The sequence below is a fragment of the Protopterus annectens genome, chromosome 13.part0 (genome assembly GCF_019279795.1).
Source record: "Protopterus annectens isolate FY-2018-M chromosome 13.part0, PAN1.0, whole genome shotgun sequence".
NCBI classification, from domain to species: Eukaryota; Metazoa; Chordata; order Ceratodontiformes; family Protopteridae; genus Protopterus; species Protopterus annectens.
Genome location: NC_056747.1, coordinates 1203908998 through 1203924924, shown reverse-complemented (window position 1 = coordinate 1203924924; position 15927 = coordinate 1203908998). Strand labels below are relative to the sequence as shown.

The 15927-nt window shown below is 40.4% G+C and overlaps 1 protein-coding gene across 1 annotated transcript in view; it reads left to right on the top strand.

Annotated features, from left to right (window-relative positions):
• The window catches only part of TANC2 (tetratricopeptide repeat, ankyrin repeat and coiled-coil containing 2), a 2676984-nt gene that overhangs the window by 1987237 nt on the left and 673820 nt on the right, over positions 1-15927 (top strand). Inside the window, exon 12 of the mRNA XM_044055212.1 lies at positions 13032-13639. Within this exon, the coding sequence (XP_043911147.1) occupies positions 13032-13639 (608 nt within the window). The remainder of the gene's footprint in view (positions 1-13031; positions 13640-15927) is intronic.

Genomic DNA, 15927 nt, shown 5'->3' with positions numbered 1-15927 from the left:
TTTTGCAGCAAATTTAGCTATTTTGTGGTAGGTTGATTTTAATTTGGTAAGTAGGGAGGAGTTCAGATGTGTGAATATTTGGGAAAAACAGGTTAAGCATGGCAGAAGGTAGGCGTAGGTAAGGGAAATCCTAGCTTCAGTAGTTAAAACAATGTGAGAAGGTCACTGAAAAAACAGTCAGTAAAAACAGAATGAAAACTCCAGTAAAGCTATTACCTCCACTGAGTGACCCCCCCCCCAAACCTCTTGTATCAGAGGCACATGTGATATATGCAAATGACCCTTATGAACACCATCGCCAATTAGCTGAAACACCTGATATTCATAAGGGTCATTTGCATATATCCCATGTGCCTCTGATACAAGAGGTTTGGGAGGTCACTCAGTGGAGGTTCTAGCTTTACTGGAGTTTTCATTTTGTTTTTACTGATTAGTTTTTCATTGCCCTTCTAACTTATTGTATTAGTTTGTTGTTTAGGATATGTTTGCAGTGACCTTAATGATAATGGACATCAGCTGGGTATAACAGCCTTGTGTTTCTTATGTTTAGGCAAACACTTTGCTTGTTGTGCTGAAGAGGTCATAACAAGGCTGAAATATGCATATTCACAGCTAGTGGGGTTTGGCTTTATTGGCCTGAAATTGTCCATTAAAACGACAAAACACATCATGGGCATTCAGAATTGCCAGTTAGCTGAAACACCTGATGTTGATGAGGGTCATTTGCATATATCCCATGTACCTCTGATACAAGAGGTTTGGGAGGTCACTCAGTGCAGGTTCTAGCTTTCCTGGAGTTTTCATTTTGTTTTTACTGATTAGCTTCAGTGGTTAGGAATTTGTTGTTCCTGTACAGTAGTCCTAGCTTATGGAGGGTTTTTTTTGATACAGTTGTTAATGTGAAGATTGAATTTTAGTTGGTCGTCACTGGTGATGCCAAGGAGTTTTGTGCTAGTTTCGACTTCTGTACGAGTATTGTTTAGCGACCTTATAGAGAAAGAAAATTTAATGTGGTTTGCAGATTTAGGTAGAAAATAGTAATTTTGTGTTCGTAGGGTTGAGGATGAGCTGATTATTAGTGAGCCATGTCTCTACTGAGTTGAAAGATGTCTGGGTATTTATTAGGAGTTCTAAGGGGGAATTAGCATTAGTTATAACTGTAGAGTCATCTGCGTATTGGATAATGTTAGAATGAGGACAAGAGGAGTGGAGTGAGTCGGTGATTAGAGTAGAGGTCCAGGAATGGAACCTTGGGGAACACCAGTTCTTACTGAGAGAGCCTATCAGAGAGATAGCTAGAAAGCCATGCAACTGTATTAGGGGAGAAGTTTAGGTCTGCAAGTTTACTAAGTAGCATTGTGTGTGTGAGACAGTGTCAAAAGCCTTAGAAATGTCAAGGGATAGACAGGATATGACTTTGTGGTCATCTTTAGCCAAGGTTAAGGTGTTGAGAAATGATAGTAGAGCTGTGGTTGTACTATGCTTGGGACGGAAGCCATGTTGTGTTGGAGTGAGAAGTTTTTCTTGTAAGAACTAATCCATAACTTGTTTGTGTATACATTTCTCAAGGATTTTGGAGAGAGGATATTGATAGGTCTGAAGTTATATATTTCTGTGGAGTTACCTCCTTTATGAATAGGAAAAGTGTAAAACTGTTTCCAGATAGAAGGAACTTTAGGCTCAGAGATGGAGCGATTAATTAGTATAGATACAGGCATAGCAAGGGAGTGTGCAGCAATCAAAAAGCAAGAAAGTAAGGAATACTGTCTGCTGATACAGAGCATGTTTTGAGCTTTGAGAGTAGAGTTCTGATATAGTTAGTGGAGACAGGTTTGAGGGAGAAGGCATTTACTGAGATAGTGGTTGAGGGGTGTATAGGGAGGTTTGAAGTGTTGTTTGAGAGGTTGGGGGTAAATAGTTTGGAAATGGATTCAATAAAGTAGGTTTTGAAGGTTTTTTCAGGTGAATTGTCAGGACATGGGTTTGGTGAAGTTGGGTTACCTGGATGTAGTATTTGGTTTATAGCATTCCAGATTTTTTTTGATCGGATTTTAATGTTTTTGGGGGATTATAATAAAAGTCTTTTTTTGTCTTTGTTGATAAGTTTTTTTTGTCTGATTTCTAAGTTCTTTATACTTTAGGATGTCAGCTGGAAGTTTGGTTTGTACCCATGTTTTCCATGCCCTGTCTCTGGATTTCATAAGGGTATGGGTGGTTTTAGTTAGCCAGGGTGAAATGCTTGCCTTTAATCAAACTTTTCTCAGTGGGGATAGAGAATTTAAAATATTTAGGAAAGTTGAGTTGGAAGGCATTTACTGCTTCGATGAGTGAGAGCCGAATAAAGAAATTCCCGTTAATTCTAGAGAGGAGGGTTTTAAGTGTCTGGGTTAAAGGTTGAAAGTTTGCGGCAGGTGATAAGCCAGTGTCTTTTGGGGAGGTGGGTGATGTATTATAGCACTTTTATAGATAAGTGGTCACTTAGGGCATCAGGTAGAGTTTCAGGGTTATGGTATTTATTGAATTTATAAATAAGTATCCAATCTATCAAGGAGCTTAAAGAATGAGAGTTATTAGTATGAGTAGGTTTGGAGATTAGTTGTGTAAATCCATGGGGGTTTATGTGTTGTGGAGGGTTTGGATTATTAAGGTTATGCCAATTAATGTTTGCGTCCCCAAGAAGGATAGTTTCATTAAGGAAATTTAGGGAGAGATATGACAGTGTACTTTCCATTAAGGGGATGTTGTCCCTTGGTGGAATGTATATGGCTACTACTGTGATGGCAGTAAAGTCATTGAGTTTGAGGTTTGCTATTAGTATTTCAGCAGGAGTAAAGGAGAATTGTTTTTTAGGAAGGGAGAGAGTGAGGTAGTTAGAGTAAACTAAAGCAACACCTCCACCTTTTTTCTTTAAGTGATCTTGGCGTAGTATATTATAACCTGGAGGAAGAATGTCTTATTTTGATTTTGAGGTTTAAGCCATGTTTTTGTGACAGAGATAATGTCTGAGGTATGAAGAGATACCCAAGCATGAAACTGGGTTAGTTTGTTGAGCATGCTTTGAGTATTGATAGAATAGAAGGAGATTTTCTTTTTTGGTATGGATGGTTGATTAGAATTGGGGGTGATATTTTGTGGGGTGTTAGGAATAGTGGTAGAACCAGGGTTTGGGTGTATATCATCTGACAAGAGCATAGTCCTTGGGAAGTCATAAGCTTTCATTTTTGTGGGTACTTGTCAAAGTATTTTGTTTTATACTTAGATGTACTATGGTTGAAAGGAGGAGTTTTTATTTTAGGGACTAGTATATTCATTGGAAGGATAGATGCAGAGATTAGTGTGGGTTGCTGATGGTAAGTAAAGCAGCTTTGTGAGGGTAGGTGGGGCTTTATGTATAGGGGTTAAGAGTGTGTGAGGTGATGTTATGTTGTGTAGGAGGAGCAGTGCAGGTAGAAGTATGACAGGAATAATTAAGTCTGGCATGTTTGAAGAGGAGGAGACAGCTTTAATAGGGTGAATTGGCTGAGAGTTTGGGGAGGAGTTGTAAGCTAGGGAGAGAGAGTTTGTAGTGGGTATTCGCTTGTGTAACAGGAAGAGGAGGAGTTTGATGGTTGGGAGGGACCTGTGGTTAGGTATAAAGGAAATTATATGGGGGGTGAGAATGGAGGTGGGTGGGGAGTGAAGTGAGCCTGAACGCATTGGGGGCCACACCTGGGACAAAGTACACAAAAAAAAAAAATCAGCCATTACAATCCAGTGTTTGGGGAAGATAAACAGCTAGATTCAAGGGCAATTAGACAAGCTAGATTCTAAAGAAAAAAAAGTCTTTTCTTTTCTGTTTTAATTTTTCTTTAAAAATGGGGAGCTGCAGTTCACTGAGCAGTAGGAAAGTAATGTAGTTATGCCAGGGGGTTTAGAAAGGGACATGCAGTAAATTAGGAGTCAATAGAGTACTATTTAAAAAGGAATGGAATATGGTATATGCCAGTACACTACTGGGAATTCCTATGAAGCAAGGGCAGAAAAGCTAAGTCAAAAGATGGTGCCTTTCTACATCGGGTTTTTTGATTTGTCTGTTATTAAGCAGGAGTGAGAGAGAGAGGTGTGCAGGTTCAAGTTGGGGGAGGGAGATAGGCACAAAGCAATGCAAGGTTGTGAGCCAGAAAAACTGGACTAGGCCAGCTGCTAAGAAAACAATCAGGGAAACCAAGCTCAGTCAATTCCAGGTCAGTGTAGTGCAGTATCTTCCTTTTAACTACAAATCTTCTGCTACTAATCTAGTACAGTGTAGTGAAAAGGACCATCACTTCTATAGGTAAAAACAATTGACGTATGGGCTTGCAGGTACATTGGTAAACCTTTTCCAAGAGAAAGAAAGTAGTTTTAAGTAATTGACCTAGGAGTACAATAGGAAGAGAAAAAACTGTGGGGGGGGGGGGTTAGTGTGCACGCTTACAGTAAAAGGCTGTAGCAAAAAGTCTTCAGTTTAGAGGACAGATTAAATACAACTCTAATATACACTAGTGTAGCTGAAAGCACTTTAGTGATCCACCGACACATGGTCTCACAGTGCAGGGCAACCAGACAGCCTTTGATTTATTGGAAGTTGGCCAAGACGCAGGCTAAAACTTTTGCTGAGGGGACTGGAAATAAAAAGGAAAAGGAGGTAAATATTAGGTCTGAAGTTTTAAATCACTCTGATTACCACCTAAAACATATCTCTTTCTTTTATTTCCACCCTATTTTTAAACTTTGCTTTAATGTTATCCTACTTCCTAGCGATATTTTCAGAAGAAATGTCTATCTTTTTTAATCACTCTTGAATAATTTCCACTGCCCATTCCTCAAATTCCTCTTTTTTAACAGATAGGTGGGAAAGTGTCAACTTCTTATTTTTATATCATTACCCTGCATTTTAATCTTCGTTACTATTGGCGTGTGATCTGAAATAGTTATTGGAGGCATATCAAAACTTACAATTACATGCACGTTCCTGTGAAATATTAAGTTCTGTCTATCTTGGGGAATAGTACATCTATTCACTCTGAACTCCTGCTACTGAATTCACATCTTCCATACCACATATTTTCATAACGTTCTTCAAAAATCTTCCCTCTTTTATTATATTTTTCCCTTTTGGGACCTCCAGATACTTTCTTACTGCTGCAAATCAAATTCTAGTCCCCACCTATAAGTAATATTCCCTGCTGAAAGCTGATTTTCTCCCAGAATTTTCTTAAGCTCCATTGTAGCAGTATTAGGTAGAACATAAGTAAATACCAGTGTAATCTTCCTCCCTTGCCAGTAGCCCTTTAGTAATACAAATCTACCAATATTAACTTTATTGTCTTTTGTCACTGTTGGAGCTCCACTTGCAATTAAGTACTCCCCTTTTCCTTTGCCCCAGATATTCTGCTGAATAACCGTCCTGAAAACCTTTCTTTATCAAATTCACATGCTCAGTTCTTTCCAAATGTGTGTCCTGTAGCATAGCTGTTTGTACTTTACATGTTTTAATATAGTTCACTACTCTTTCTTTTTTATGTAAATCTGTGAGACCATTTACATTTGAAGATAATATAGAAAGTGTAGTCATTATGTTAAGACGTTATTCTCACCTGTTATGTGAAACAGGTTTTTTTTTTTAAATGTCTGTCCATCTTTTGTATTGCATGCATACATTGTTTGGCAGATTGATTTTTGTACAGTTGTTTCTTGTTGTATCCTTTTTCACCCATGTCACATCTTACAAAACTTTTTGTTTTAGTGAAAGCCCTCAAAAAACAAATTCCCATAACACCTCTAAAACCTGTTAACTTAACAAAACTGTGTACATCTTCAGATATTAAAGTTTACCCTTCCTAATAGGAACAATTGTCCCAGACTGACAGCTAGAGTCACAGACTTGGATTAACCTGTAAAAAATGTTAACATGGTAAGACGCGTGGTACAGCCTGTGCTTCTGGTAAGTGCTGTCTGTTTTGCCTTATCTTTATTCCTCTCGCAGACTGGGAAAACATGTAACAGCAGATGCAGAAGGAATCACCACAAAAAAGGAACCTCCGTTGTAGCATAAAACGTCTTTATTTGGAAACCAAAAATGAGCGCTTTCGCGTAGAATAACTACGCTTCTTCAGATTTCTGGGAAAACACTTCAGCTTTTTCAGAAAACATGATCTTCTAGCCATTGAAAGCGAAAAGTATTCTGTTTTTATTGCCCCTTATCAGATTGTCTCCATGGAGAAATGAGAAATAGGTGCACAGTTGCCTTTACAAGCTCTGATTTATTTGCTAGGTGAAAACGTTGTATTATATTCGGTGTTCTTTTTTATTTATTTGCTTCTCCTTAAAACGTGTTACTAGTTCAAGCCAAGGGCCATAATGCAGTCATTCCCTTATGCAAGAGTAAGAAAAAGCAGATATGTTTTCTTGAAAAATGCTGTTTTGACCAGACTTTTCTTTTTTACATTGCAGTGCTTACATTTCTAAAAGATGAACAATCAAAATAAAAGCAGAAGAAAAAAAAAAAAACAGGGGCACCTGTTTACCTTAGTATCCTTATTACACTTGAAAATAACTGAGAATGCTTTACTTTATAGTATGCAGATTGTCATGCATTATACAAATACCACTGTTAAGAACAATATTTAGTTTTACTTAACAGTTAACTATTTTATTCCTCTCCCCCTCTCCTAAATGTTATTCCATCCATTAATGACATGAAGTAGGACATATGCTTTGGAGTCTCCTATAAGTTAAACAAAATAAAAAAAAAAGTCCAGTAATTCCTGATTTTCTTTTTAAGTTAAATTGTATGAGTATCTTAATGTGTTTTACCACTGCCCTTTCCTTACTCAGTTTTGCAGTGACTATTACCTTCAGCTCCTTTTCCTTCCTTCATAAGGATACTTCAGCAAGACTATGTGTTTTCTTGGACTCCTCTGTCCATGTAAAGTTGTCATGTTGAACTTTTTTAGTGAAATTCCAGCTGCCACCTATCCACACAGTATAAGCTGCATTAGGTTAGTGACATTTCAGTTGATGATGACTTCTGTCTTACATCAGTATGTAAATTGAAGTTGCTTTGCAAACTTGATATCTAATATAGTTACTACACAGGACCACTTCTGACATTAAACCTGGTAATAAGTCATTGATTACTGACTTTTTTCTGACAGTTCTCTTCTAGCAACAATTCTTTGCTTCCATTCAGACAGACAGACTAACCACTTGGCTCCACAATTTTATATTGTTTAGCTTTCCAATCAATTTCTTGTGAAGAATAACACTGGATGTCTGGCTGAAGTTCAGATATCCTATAAAACTAAAATTCCTCTTTCCAACCTCCATGGTGACTCTATCACAGTACTTAGTTAAATTGTACAGGGATGATTTTTGCTGTGTGAAGCCTTGATTTTAGTAAGTTGCCAGATAATTAGCATTCAGGAGCATCACTAGTTTGTCATATAGATTCTTTTCCAAGATCTTTACTGGAATGAAGATGAGGCAGACATATAACTATTTTGTCAGCCTTTAGTGTTGTGGCATGCTGAAGGAAAACAAACATCTGACTTCAGAGGTTGCTCACAGTGGGTTAACTGTTGGGATTTCTTCTTGTGATATCCCCAGTTTGCACAAGTGAGAATTTTTTCCAGCACTTATGCCCAGTGGTATTTACATTTCCAGCTACCATACACTATAACGTCTTGTATCAGAATAGGAGGACACACTGTTCCCCTGTAGGCCTCAGTTCTCTCCTGTTACCAGCACCATTTGCATTTTGATCCCAACACTTGTCATATGAATTTTTAGGTATTTAATGGCCAAAACTCTGTCTTCATTGTTTCTTTAGTTGAGTCCCCCCAAAAATAGCTCTGAAACTGTAGCTTTGCCCCCATCACCACCTTGCGTAACTAAACCTAACCCAGATGCTGCCTCTAATTCCAACCATACACATGTACGTAATAAAAACCGTACGTAATAAAAAAATCCTTTCCCTTTCAGTACTTATACACAGGGTGTACACACACACACACACACACACACACACACATACATGTTGCATAACCACACAGGTACAACACTAAATCTGTTCCCTTACCTTTCTGTTACTCTAACCCTAACCCACAAACATTTACACACACTCCAACCCATAGTGCTGAAACTTTTTATACATCCAATATGTGTACAATACATACATATATATATATTTCCATTAGCTGTAGCTATGATGCTGCAGATGCCTCTTCCAGAGCTGCTGCCTTTGGGTCTGTCATGAGGCACTACTGTTAATTCGCCTGCAGTGATTACCTGAAAGCATTAAGGAAAAGTTGCTGAATGCTCCTGTGGATAATAAAAATCTCTTTTGGACTGCTGCTGATATGTTTAAGTCTCTTCAAGAAAAAGTTAAAGCTTTGCAGGATCGTGAACATATTTTTGTGTACCCTAACCCTTAGTTCCAGAGGAACTATTGTACTAGATCTGCTTTTGTTTGCGGGCAACCTCATCAGGCCACTAAAGACAGGAAGGGTGGTAGACAAGTTCTTCCTGCAAAGTGTTCTCAGGTTTCTGTGGCTCAGAAGCCTCCTTTATCTGACTTTGTTGCTTCTCCTTGACACTTTGCCTCCCCCCTCATCCCTCGGCCAGGTTCCCTTGTACCTCTGGCTCAAGTTCTGTCTTCCAAACTGGCAATTCATCATCTCATACTCTTGGGTCCTGCCCATCATCCTTCAGGGTTACTTCATGGTGTGGAAATCCCACCCTTCTTTTTCAGGGATTCCTCCACCTCCTTGAGAGCAGCTTCCTCATTTCTCAAAGGTTCTTGGGTCCTTGGTGGACCAAGGAACTATTCAGCCTGTCCTTCCTTCCCAAGTAGGGAAAGGATTTTACTCCAAAATGTTCCTAGCTCTTTAAAAGGAGGGCTGTCAGAGGCTTATAATGGATCTCTTCTTGTTCAATATCTTTCTCAAGGTGCCTTCTTTTGAATGCTTTCTTTTCAAACCCTGTTTCCTGTGTTGCTGCCCCAGGCTTTTCTGGCGTCTTTGGATCTGATAGATACTTACCTTTGTATTCCCCTTCACCCTGTTTTCAGGAAATTTTTATGTTTCTGTGTTTCATCCTCTCATTTTCAGTTCTGTGCTTTGCCCTTTGGTCTCTCTACTGCCAAGGGTATTCAAAAATGCCTAGCTCCTGTGATTGCCTTTTGCAGGCTATAAGGCATTCAGATTTTCCTTATTTAGATGACCCGCTGATTCAGGCACCTTCTCCCAGTTGCCTGTTGCAGGCTCTGGAGCTCACCATATCTCTTATTCAAAGTCTGGGTTCAATATCAACTTCCAAAAGTCTGTCCTGACTCCCTCTCAGGATCATAGGTTCATAGGTAGGTACTAGGCTATTGGCCCTAGGGCCTATATAATCCTAGCCAAAAAGGTACCCTGGCTTTTGCCACCCAAAAAAAAATATTTTCCTGTGCCCCTGTCGAGCAGAGCCACAGAAGTGATCCCCGGGGTGAATTTCCTATTTCCCATCCAATCATCAAGATTTTTCTTGGAGTGCTAATGAGGAGCTTTGTTTGATATAGATAGGTAGTGTGTTCCAGAGTATGAGAAGTCTCTGGGACAGGAATCTATCCCTCCAGCATGTTCTGTTTATTGTGGTGACACCGTTTAGGTCCCTAGAGTGTGTAGCTCAGAGGGATTGGGATTTCTTTAAGTGGAGCATGTCCAACAGCTCTGGGTTTGACATACCTGTGTATGTTAGGCAGAGATCGCCTCTGAGTAGGTGATATGCGATGGAGTAAAGCTGGAGTTTTTTGAGACGGTCTGCATAGGGCATCTGTTTGAGGCCGGTAATCCTCTTTGTGAGGTATTTCTGCGGCCTTTCCAATTGTTGTAGATGTCTTGTGAAGTACATACCAAAAGGGGCATTGTACTCTATAATGGGTCTAATGAGTGATGAGTAGAGGGGAACAATTACCTCTTTTTTTCCTGGATGAGAAACCTTTTGTGATGAGGTGTGCCACGTAGAAGGATTTCCTGACTACTGTGGCGATGTGATTATCAAAGGAGAGACTACTGTCCACCTGTGTTCCAAGGTCTTATCACACTTTCGGTGTTAAGTAGACTACCACCTATGTGGTAGTTCATGGGTACAGAGTTTTTACCAAAAGGGATGACCGTGCACTTTTTGGCATTGAGCTTGAGGCCATGGCTTTGACATCAGGCATCTGTCTCAGTGAGGCCCTTTTGTAGGATGTCCACATCTTTAGGAGTTTCGATTATGGCTCCTAGTTTGCAGTCATCTGCGAACTTCATTAGCCAAAGACCTTCTATGTTAGCCTGTACTTCCGAGAAGTAGATACCAAACAGGAGAGGACCCAGGACTGAACCCTGTGGTACTCCACTTGTCACTGGTCTAAAGTCGGATTTGGAGTCTGCTACTTTCACAGTGTGGGTTCTGTCAGTGAGCCAGTTGGCAACCCATCTTGTGACATGGGGATCTATACCTAGTTTAGTGAGTTTATCTATAATTCCAGAGTGGGGGATGGTGTTGAAAGCCTTGGCGAGATCTAGATAGGCTGTGTGAACTTCCTTACCCTCATCTACGGCTTTGGTGACTGCTTCAAAGAAGTCTGTCAGGATTAGGAGACATGATCTGCCTTTTACAAACCCAAACTGTGTGGGGTCCAGAATTTGGAGATTACCAATGTCTTTGTTTATAAGTTCCATGATAATACATTCATGACCTTGCAGACCAGGCTCGTCAGGCTAATGGCGCAGTAGTTCCCGGAGTCCGTGTTGGATCCCCCTTTGTGGAGTGGGATAACTGTCGCTGTATGCCATTCATTGGACACAAAGCCTGAGCTGAGGCTATGATTGAACATGGTACTTAGGTGAAGTGCAAGTTTGTTCTGTAGTTCATGTAGAACACAGCCTGGGATGTTGTCAGGTCCCATGGATGCTGTGTTCTTGGCTTTGGAGAGTGTGCTTTTTACCTGTGCAGCCATGATTACAGGAACTTTGCATTCTTCCGGTATAGAGATGGGCCCTTTAGGGTGTAAGAGGGGGGTAAAGTTAGCACTGAATCTATCTGCCAGGATGTTGACAATATCAGTCAGTTCTGTATATTTAGCACCATTGTGCTGTAACTCAGAGCAGATCTGAGTGTTGCCAATGAGATTCTTGACATAGCTATAGAATGCTTTGTTGTTGTCTTTAGAAACAGTGGCGATTTGTTTTTGTAACTAGCTTTGGAGGATTTTATGAGGGATCTCAGCTTCTAACTGAGGCTGACCAGGGAGTTCCTCCAATCATGGGATTTTACTCTTTTTTTTTACAGCAGTTTCTTTCTTCTGTTGTAGAGTTTGTTTATGGCACGGGACCACCAGATTGGCTTCCTTTTTTTTGGAGGATAGCCCGTTGCTTCACATGATGCTTTCTTTAAGGGTTTGGATACCAACTTCATCTTTGAAGCTGCTACTTGGTCCTCCGTGCATGCATTTACTAAGCATTATAAATTGGATGTGGTTTCTGGAGCCAGAGCAGGTTTTGCTAGGGATGTCCTGAGTGGGTTTGTTGCGAGCTGTTTCCAGCCTTCCACCTCCCACTCTTTTTCTTGAGGTTTTGTAGTCTCCCTAAGGTTAAGAATACTGCAACAGTGATATAGAAGGATATAGTACAGTTTCGTAAAATCGTAGCATAACAGTAGATGTCCTTCTCTTTACTGTTGCAGTATTTGGCCCCTCCCTCCATCCTCATTTATTCTTTTGGGTATTGATTTAGTTTCCCTACTGACTGAGGTTCACCCTTCTCCTTTGCATTTTCTCTACTTAGATTTGCATAGCCTACTTTTTGTCCTATGGAGACTGTTCTCTACTTGGGCAATTCAGTTCTGGGTAACTGCATCCATATGTCTTCTTTATGCTCTAAGTCATGTGTGGGGAACATATGTGTGACTTATATCTAAAATCTTTGGTATACTGGAAGGATGTTGGGCTTTCCTTGGGAGGAGATCCATAAGGTTAAAAATACTACAACAGTGAAGAGAAGGACATCTACTGTTATGGTAAGATTTTACACAACTGTATTTTCACAACTTTTCATGTATCCCACATAAGCCAGCTGCTCTATTTTTTGTAATTATTCACATTCTTTTCATTTTCTCTCTAGATTCACCCATATTATCAAACTTCCATCATTACATTGCCTTCTTCACTTCATATCCCCTATGATCACTCATCTTTTTCCATGTGTACCTCTACTGGAAATATTTAGTGGAGATGGTGTTCTTTATTGTTGCAAGGCAGCAGTATAGAGGGGTATTTCCTCCACTTCCTGTTTCCTAGTTATCTCTTGCATACAGTGGCAGGGATCAGATATGTGTGCTAGCATTTTTATATGCTTGTAATCCTGAACGACTTTGAGAAGTAACATTCTAAAGAAAGCCCAGTAAGACTGAAGTATCCCTGGGCCCCTTTCTGGGATCAGCCTTGAAGTACTTAGTACCTACATACTCTGACCCTGGGTTGGTAGCAGTCCAACAAACACTTGGTCACCCCTTTCAGCCAGCCCTCTAGCTGTAGGTCTGCTTTTCAGGTTCCTGTCCCTAATTGGTTAGTCATTGAGTCAACATTTACCCCTGTGGGCTGACTTAAGCTGTCTAATTGTCTTACTGCACTTTTTTTCCCCATCACTACTTTTTTAGAGTAGTATGCTTACCTACCACATACTTTTCATCAGCGTAAGAGAATTTGCTAACAAAGTGCCATGCAAATTTATGTTGAACAACAGTAGTTAGTGGATGAGATACTTAGTGCTGAGCTGTTCTGAAGCCTGTTGGCACATCTTACTGCTGCTACTCAGAGACATAGCACAGCCAATTTTAAAAAGAAGAATGTTCTCTTGAAAGATTTGTCTGTATGATTTTTGTATTCCAATATTTTGAGTCGGACACTTTCATATTTTTACTTTTACTAATGTCAGTTACATAGCCTTCATTTTACTTATTGTTGTACATTTACTTTTTTTTTTGTGTAGGAAGTCACCAAGCTACTCCCCTTTCACAAAATTTCCTTGGACAGAGTGGAAGAGAATGACGTTGTTGACCAGGACCTCCAGGCTTATATTCTACATCGAATACATAGTAGCTCAGAGATCCAAAATAACATCTCCTTAAATGGGAAAATGGACAATACAACCTTCAGTAAACTCAGCACCCACCTGAAAACCCTCAGTCAGGGCTCCTATCTATATCTAAAGCTTACATTTGACCTAATAGAAAAAGGTTACTTGGTCCTAAAGAGCTCTAGCTACAAAGTAGTTCCTGTTTCTTTGGCTGAGGTTTACTTATTGCAGTGCAATATGAAATTTCCAACACAGTCTTCCTTTGAACGGGTCGTGCCACTTTTTAATGTGGCTGTGGCCTCTTTGCACCCCTTGACAGATGAGCAGATATTTCAAGCCATCAATGCTGGCAATATTGAGAGTGTTCTGGAATGGGAGGACTTTCAGCAGAGAATGGAGAATGTGTCCATGTTTCTCATAAAGCGTAGAGATATGACCAGAATGTTTGTCCATCCTTCTTTTCGAGAGTGGCTTATCTGGAGAGAGGAGGGAGAGAAGACCAAATTTCTCTGTGAACCCAGGTAAGCTATTCTGACATGCTAGATGTGAACCAAGGACATGATCAGTCATATACCATGTACTCCCGTGTTATAGTTTTTTTTTTAATCTTTATTTTGTATAATGAAATGTTCTAAAATGTAAGTTAAAAGGTAGCATGCTTTGACGTGGTTTCATTTTGGCAAATTATAAGATGTTAAATGTATTTCTTTTTTTTTCAGAATGCCTGGTTGGGTGATAAGATTTGTTTGAGCATATTTGTGGATGTTCTTCGTGCCTCACTGTTGCAGTCATCACATTTGGGCTATCTACTTGCAGTAGCCCTCAGTTGGCCTGATTAACAAAGTCTTGGGTCTTGCATCGGTTGCTGTCTCTTCTTCCATGACGTCAGGCCGTCAGGGGTATAAAACATGCAGCCAACGCTATTACCCCAGTCTTTCTTGCCATGTTCATAGGTTAGTAGGCTATCAGCCCTAAGGCCTATACAAGGCTAGCCATAACAATTCCCTGGCTATTTCTTCCCACACTATTTACTTCCCTGGACCCCTGTCTAGCAGGGCGACTGACGAGATCCCCAGGGTAAATTTCCTTCCTCCCATCCAATCATCAAAGTTGCTTTTGAAGAGGGCCAAAGAGGCACTCTGCTTGACGTGTATGGGCAATCTATTCCAGAGTCTGGGGAGTCTCTGGGTCAGGAACCTATCCCTCCAGCATATTTTGTTTATTGTGATGACAAGGTTTAGATCCCTGGAACGTGTGGCTCTGAGAGATTGAGATTTCTTTAAGTGTAGCATGTCCAACAGATCTGGGTTTGACATGGCCTTGTATGTTAAGCAGAGATCGTCTCTGAGTAGACGATATGTGACAGAGTATAGCTGGAGTTTTTTAAGGTGGTCAGCATAGGGCATCTGCTTTAGGCCTGTGATTCTTTTAGTGAGGTATTTCTGCGGCCTTTCCAGTTGTTGCAGATGTCTTGAGAGGTACATACCAAACGGGGCGTTGTATACTATAATGGGTCTAATGACGGATGAGTACAGTGGGACAATGACCTCCTTTTTTCCTGGATGAAAAGCCTTTAGTGATGAGGTGTGCCACATAGAAGGATTTCCTGACTGTTGTGGCAATGTGGTTATCGAAGGTGAGACCACTGTCCACCTGTATCCCTAAGTCTCTTATCACACTTTCGGTATTTAGTGTACTGCCACCTATATGTGGTGCCCGAAGCAGAAGCAGTTTGCAAGTGCCGGTTGGCCAACTCCTAAAATTTTCATTTTCGAGTTTCAGAACCAAAGTCTTCAACTAAAAGCTAAGTACCCTGTTGGGGAAACTTTTTCTTGCTCTAAACCAATGTCAGTAAAAGTAAATAATTGCATTTCTTGTGGAAAGAAAAATACCTCATAAAGATTTTCATTCGTACTGTATTCCTTGCCTAGGCCATGACCACGACGTACCTCACTGTCGGTTTTGTGCCTTATTTAAACCGCAAACTATCCGTCGTCAGTATATTTTTGCTTCTAAATACTGGATGCTCCCTTAAATCAGGACTGCCTGTTTGCCAACAAGGCAGAAGAAGTTCTTAAAAAGATGGAGGAAAAAGCTAAATCTATGCAAACTGTTAAAGAGTTCTTACAAGTACAACCTCCAAGGTTTAGTAGGCATTGGTCTTCCAAGAATTGGTCCTTTTCTGCCTGTTCCAGATCTTCTCAGTCCAAACCCAGATCCAGCAGAACACCCAGGCTTCAGGCCCAGGGCATGCACAGGACTAAGCTGTGGGGGGGGTCTTCACTTCCAAATTTGGGAGTAATAAACCCCCCATGTTAAACTGTCTCAATTACTTCTTTTTAAAACTTCCAAACACTTCTCAACTGACCGCCCCTTTGAGTGGAAAGATTGTTCTTCATGCAAAGAACTGGGAACTCATTACCCAGGACAAATGGGTTTTAAATATCGTGTCCCAAGGATACAGATTTAACTTCCACACGTTACCAACACCAAGCGAGTGGCCAGATCTACCTCCAAATCAGTGGGCAGAGGCCCAAAAGCAAGTACTTTCTCTCTTAAGCATGAGGCTATTCAGTTGATACCAGAAGAGGAAAAGGGACAAGGTTTCTACTCGAGACTTTTCCTGGTACCCGGAAAAGACCATTCATGGCATCCTATCCTGAACCTGTCTACTCTAAACACCTTTTTGGTGATTCCAAAATTCAAGATGCTGACTCTTCACCAGTTGCTTCCTATGCTAGGCAAAGATGCCTGGTTGGCAACACTAGATTTAAAGGAAGCATACCTGCACATCCCAATCAGGGAATTT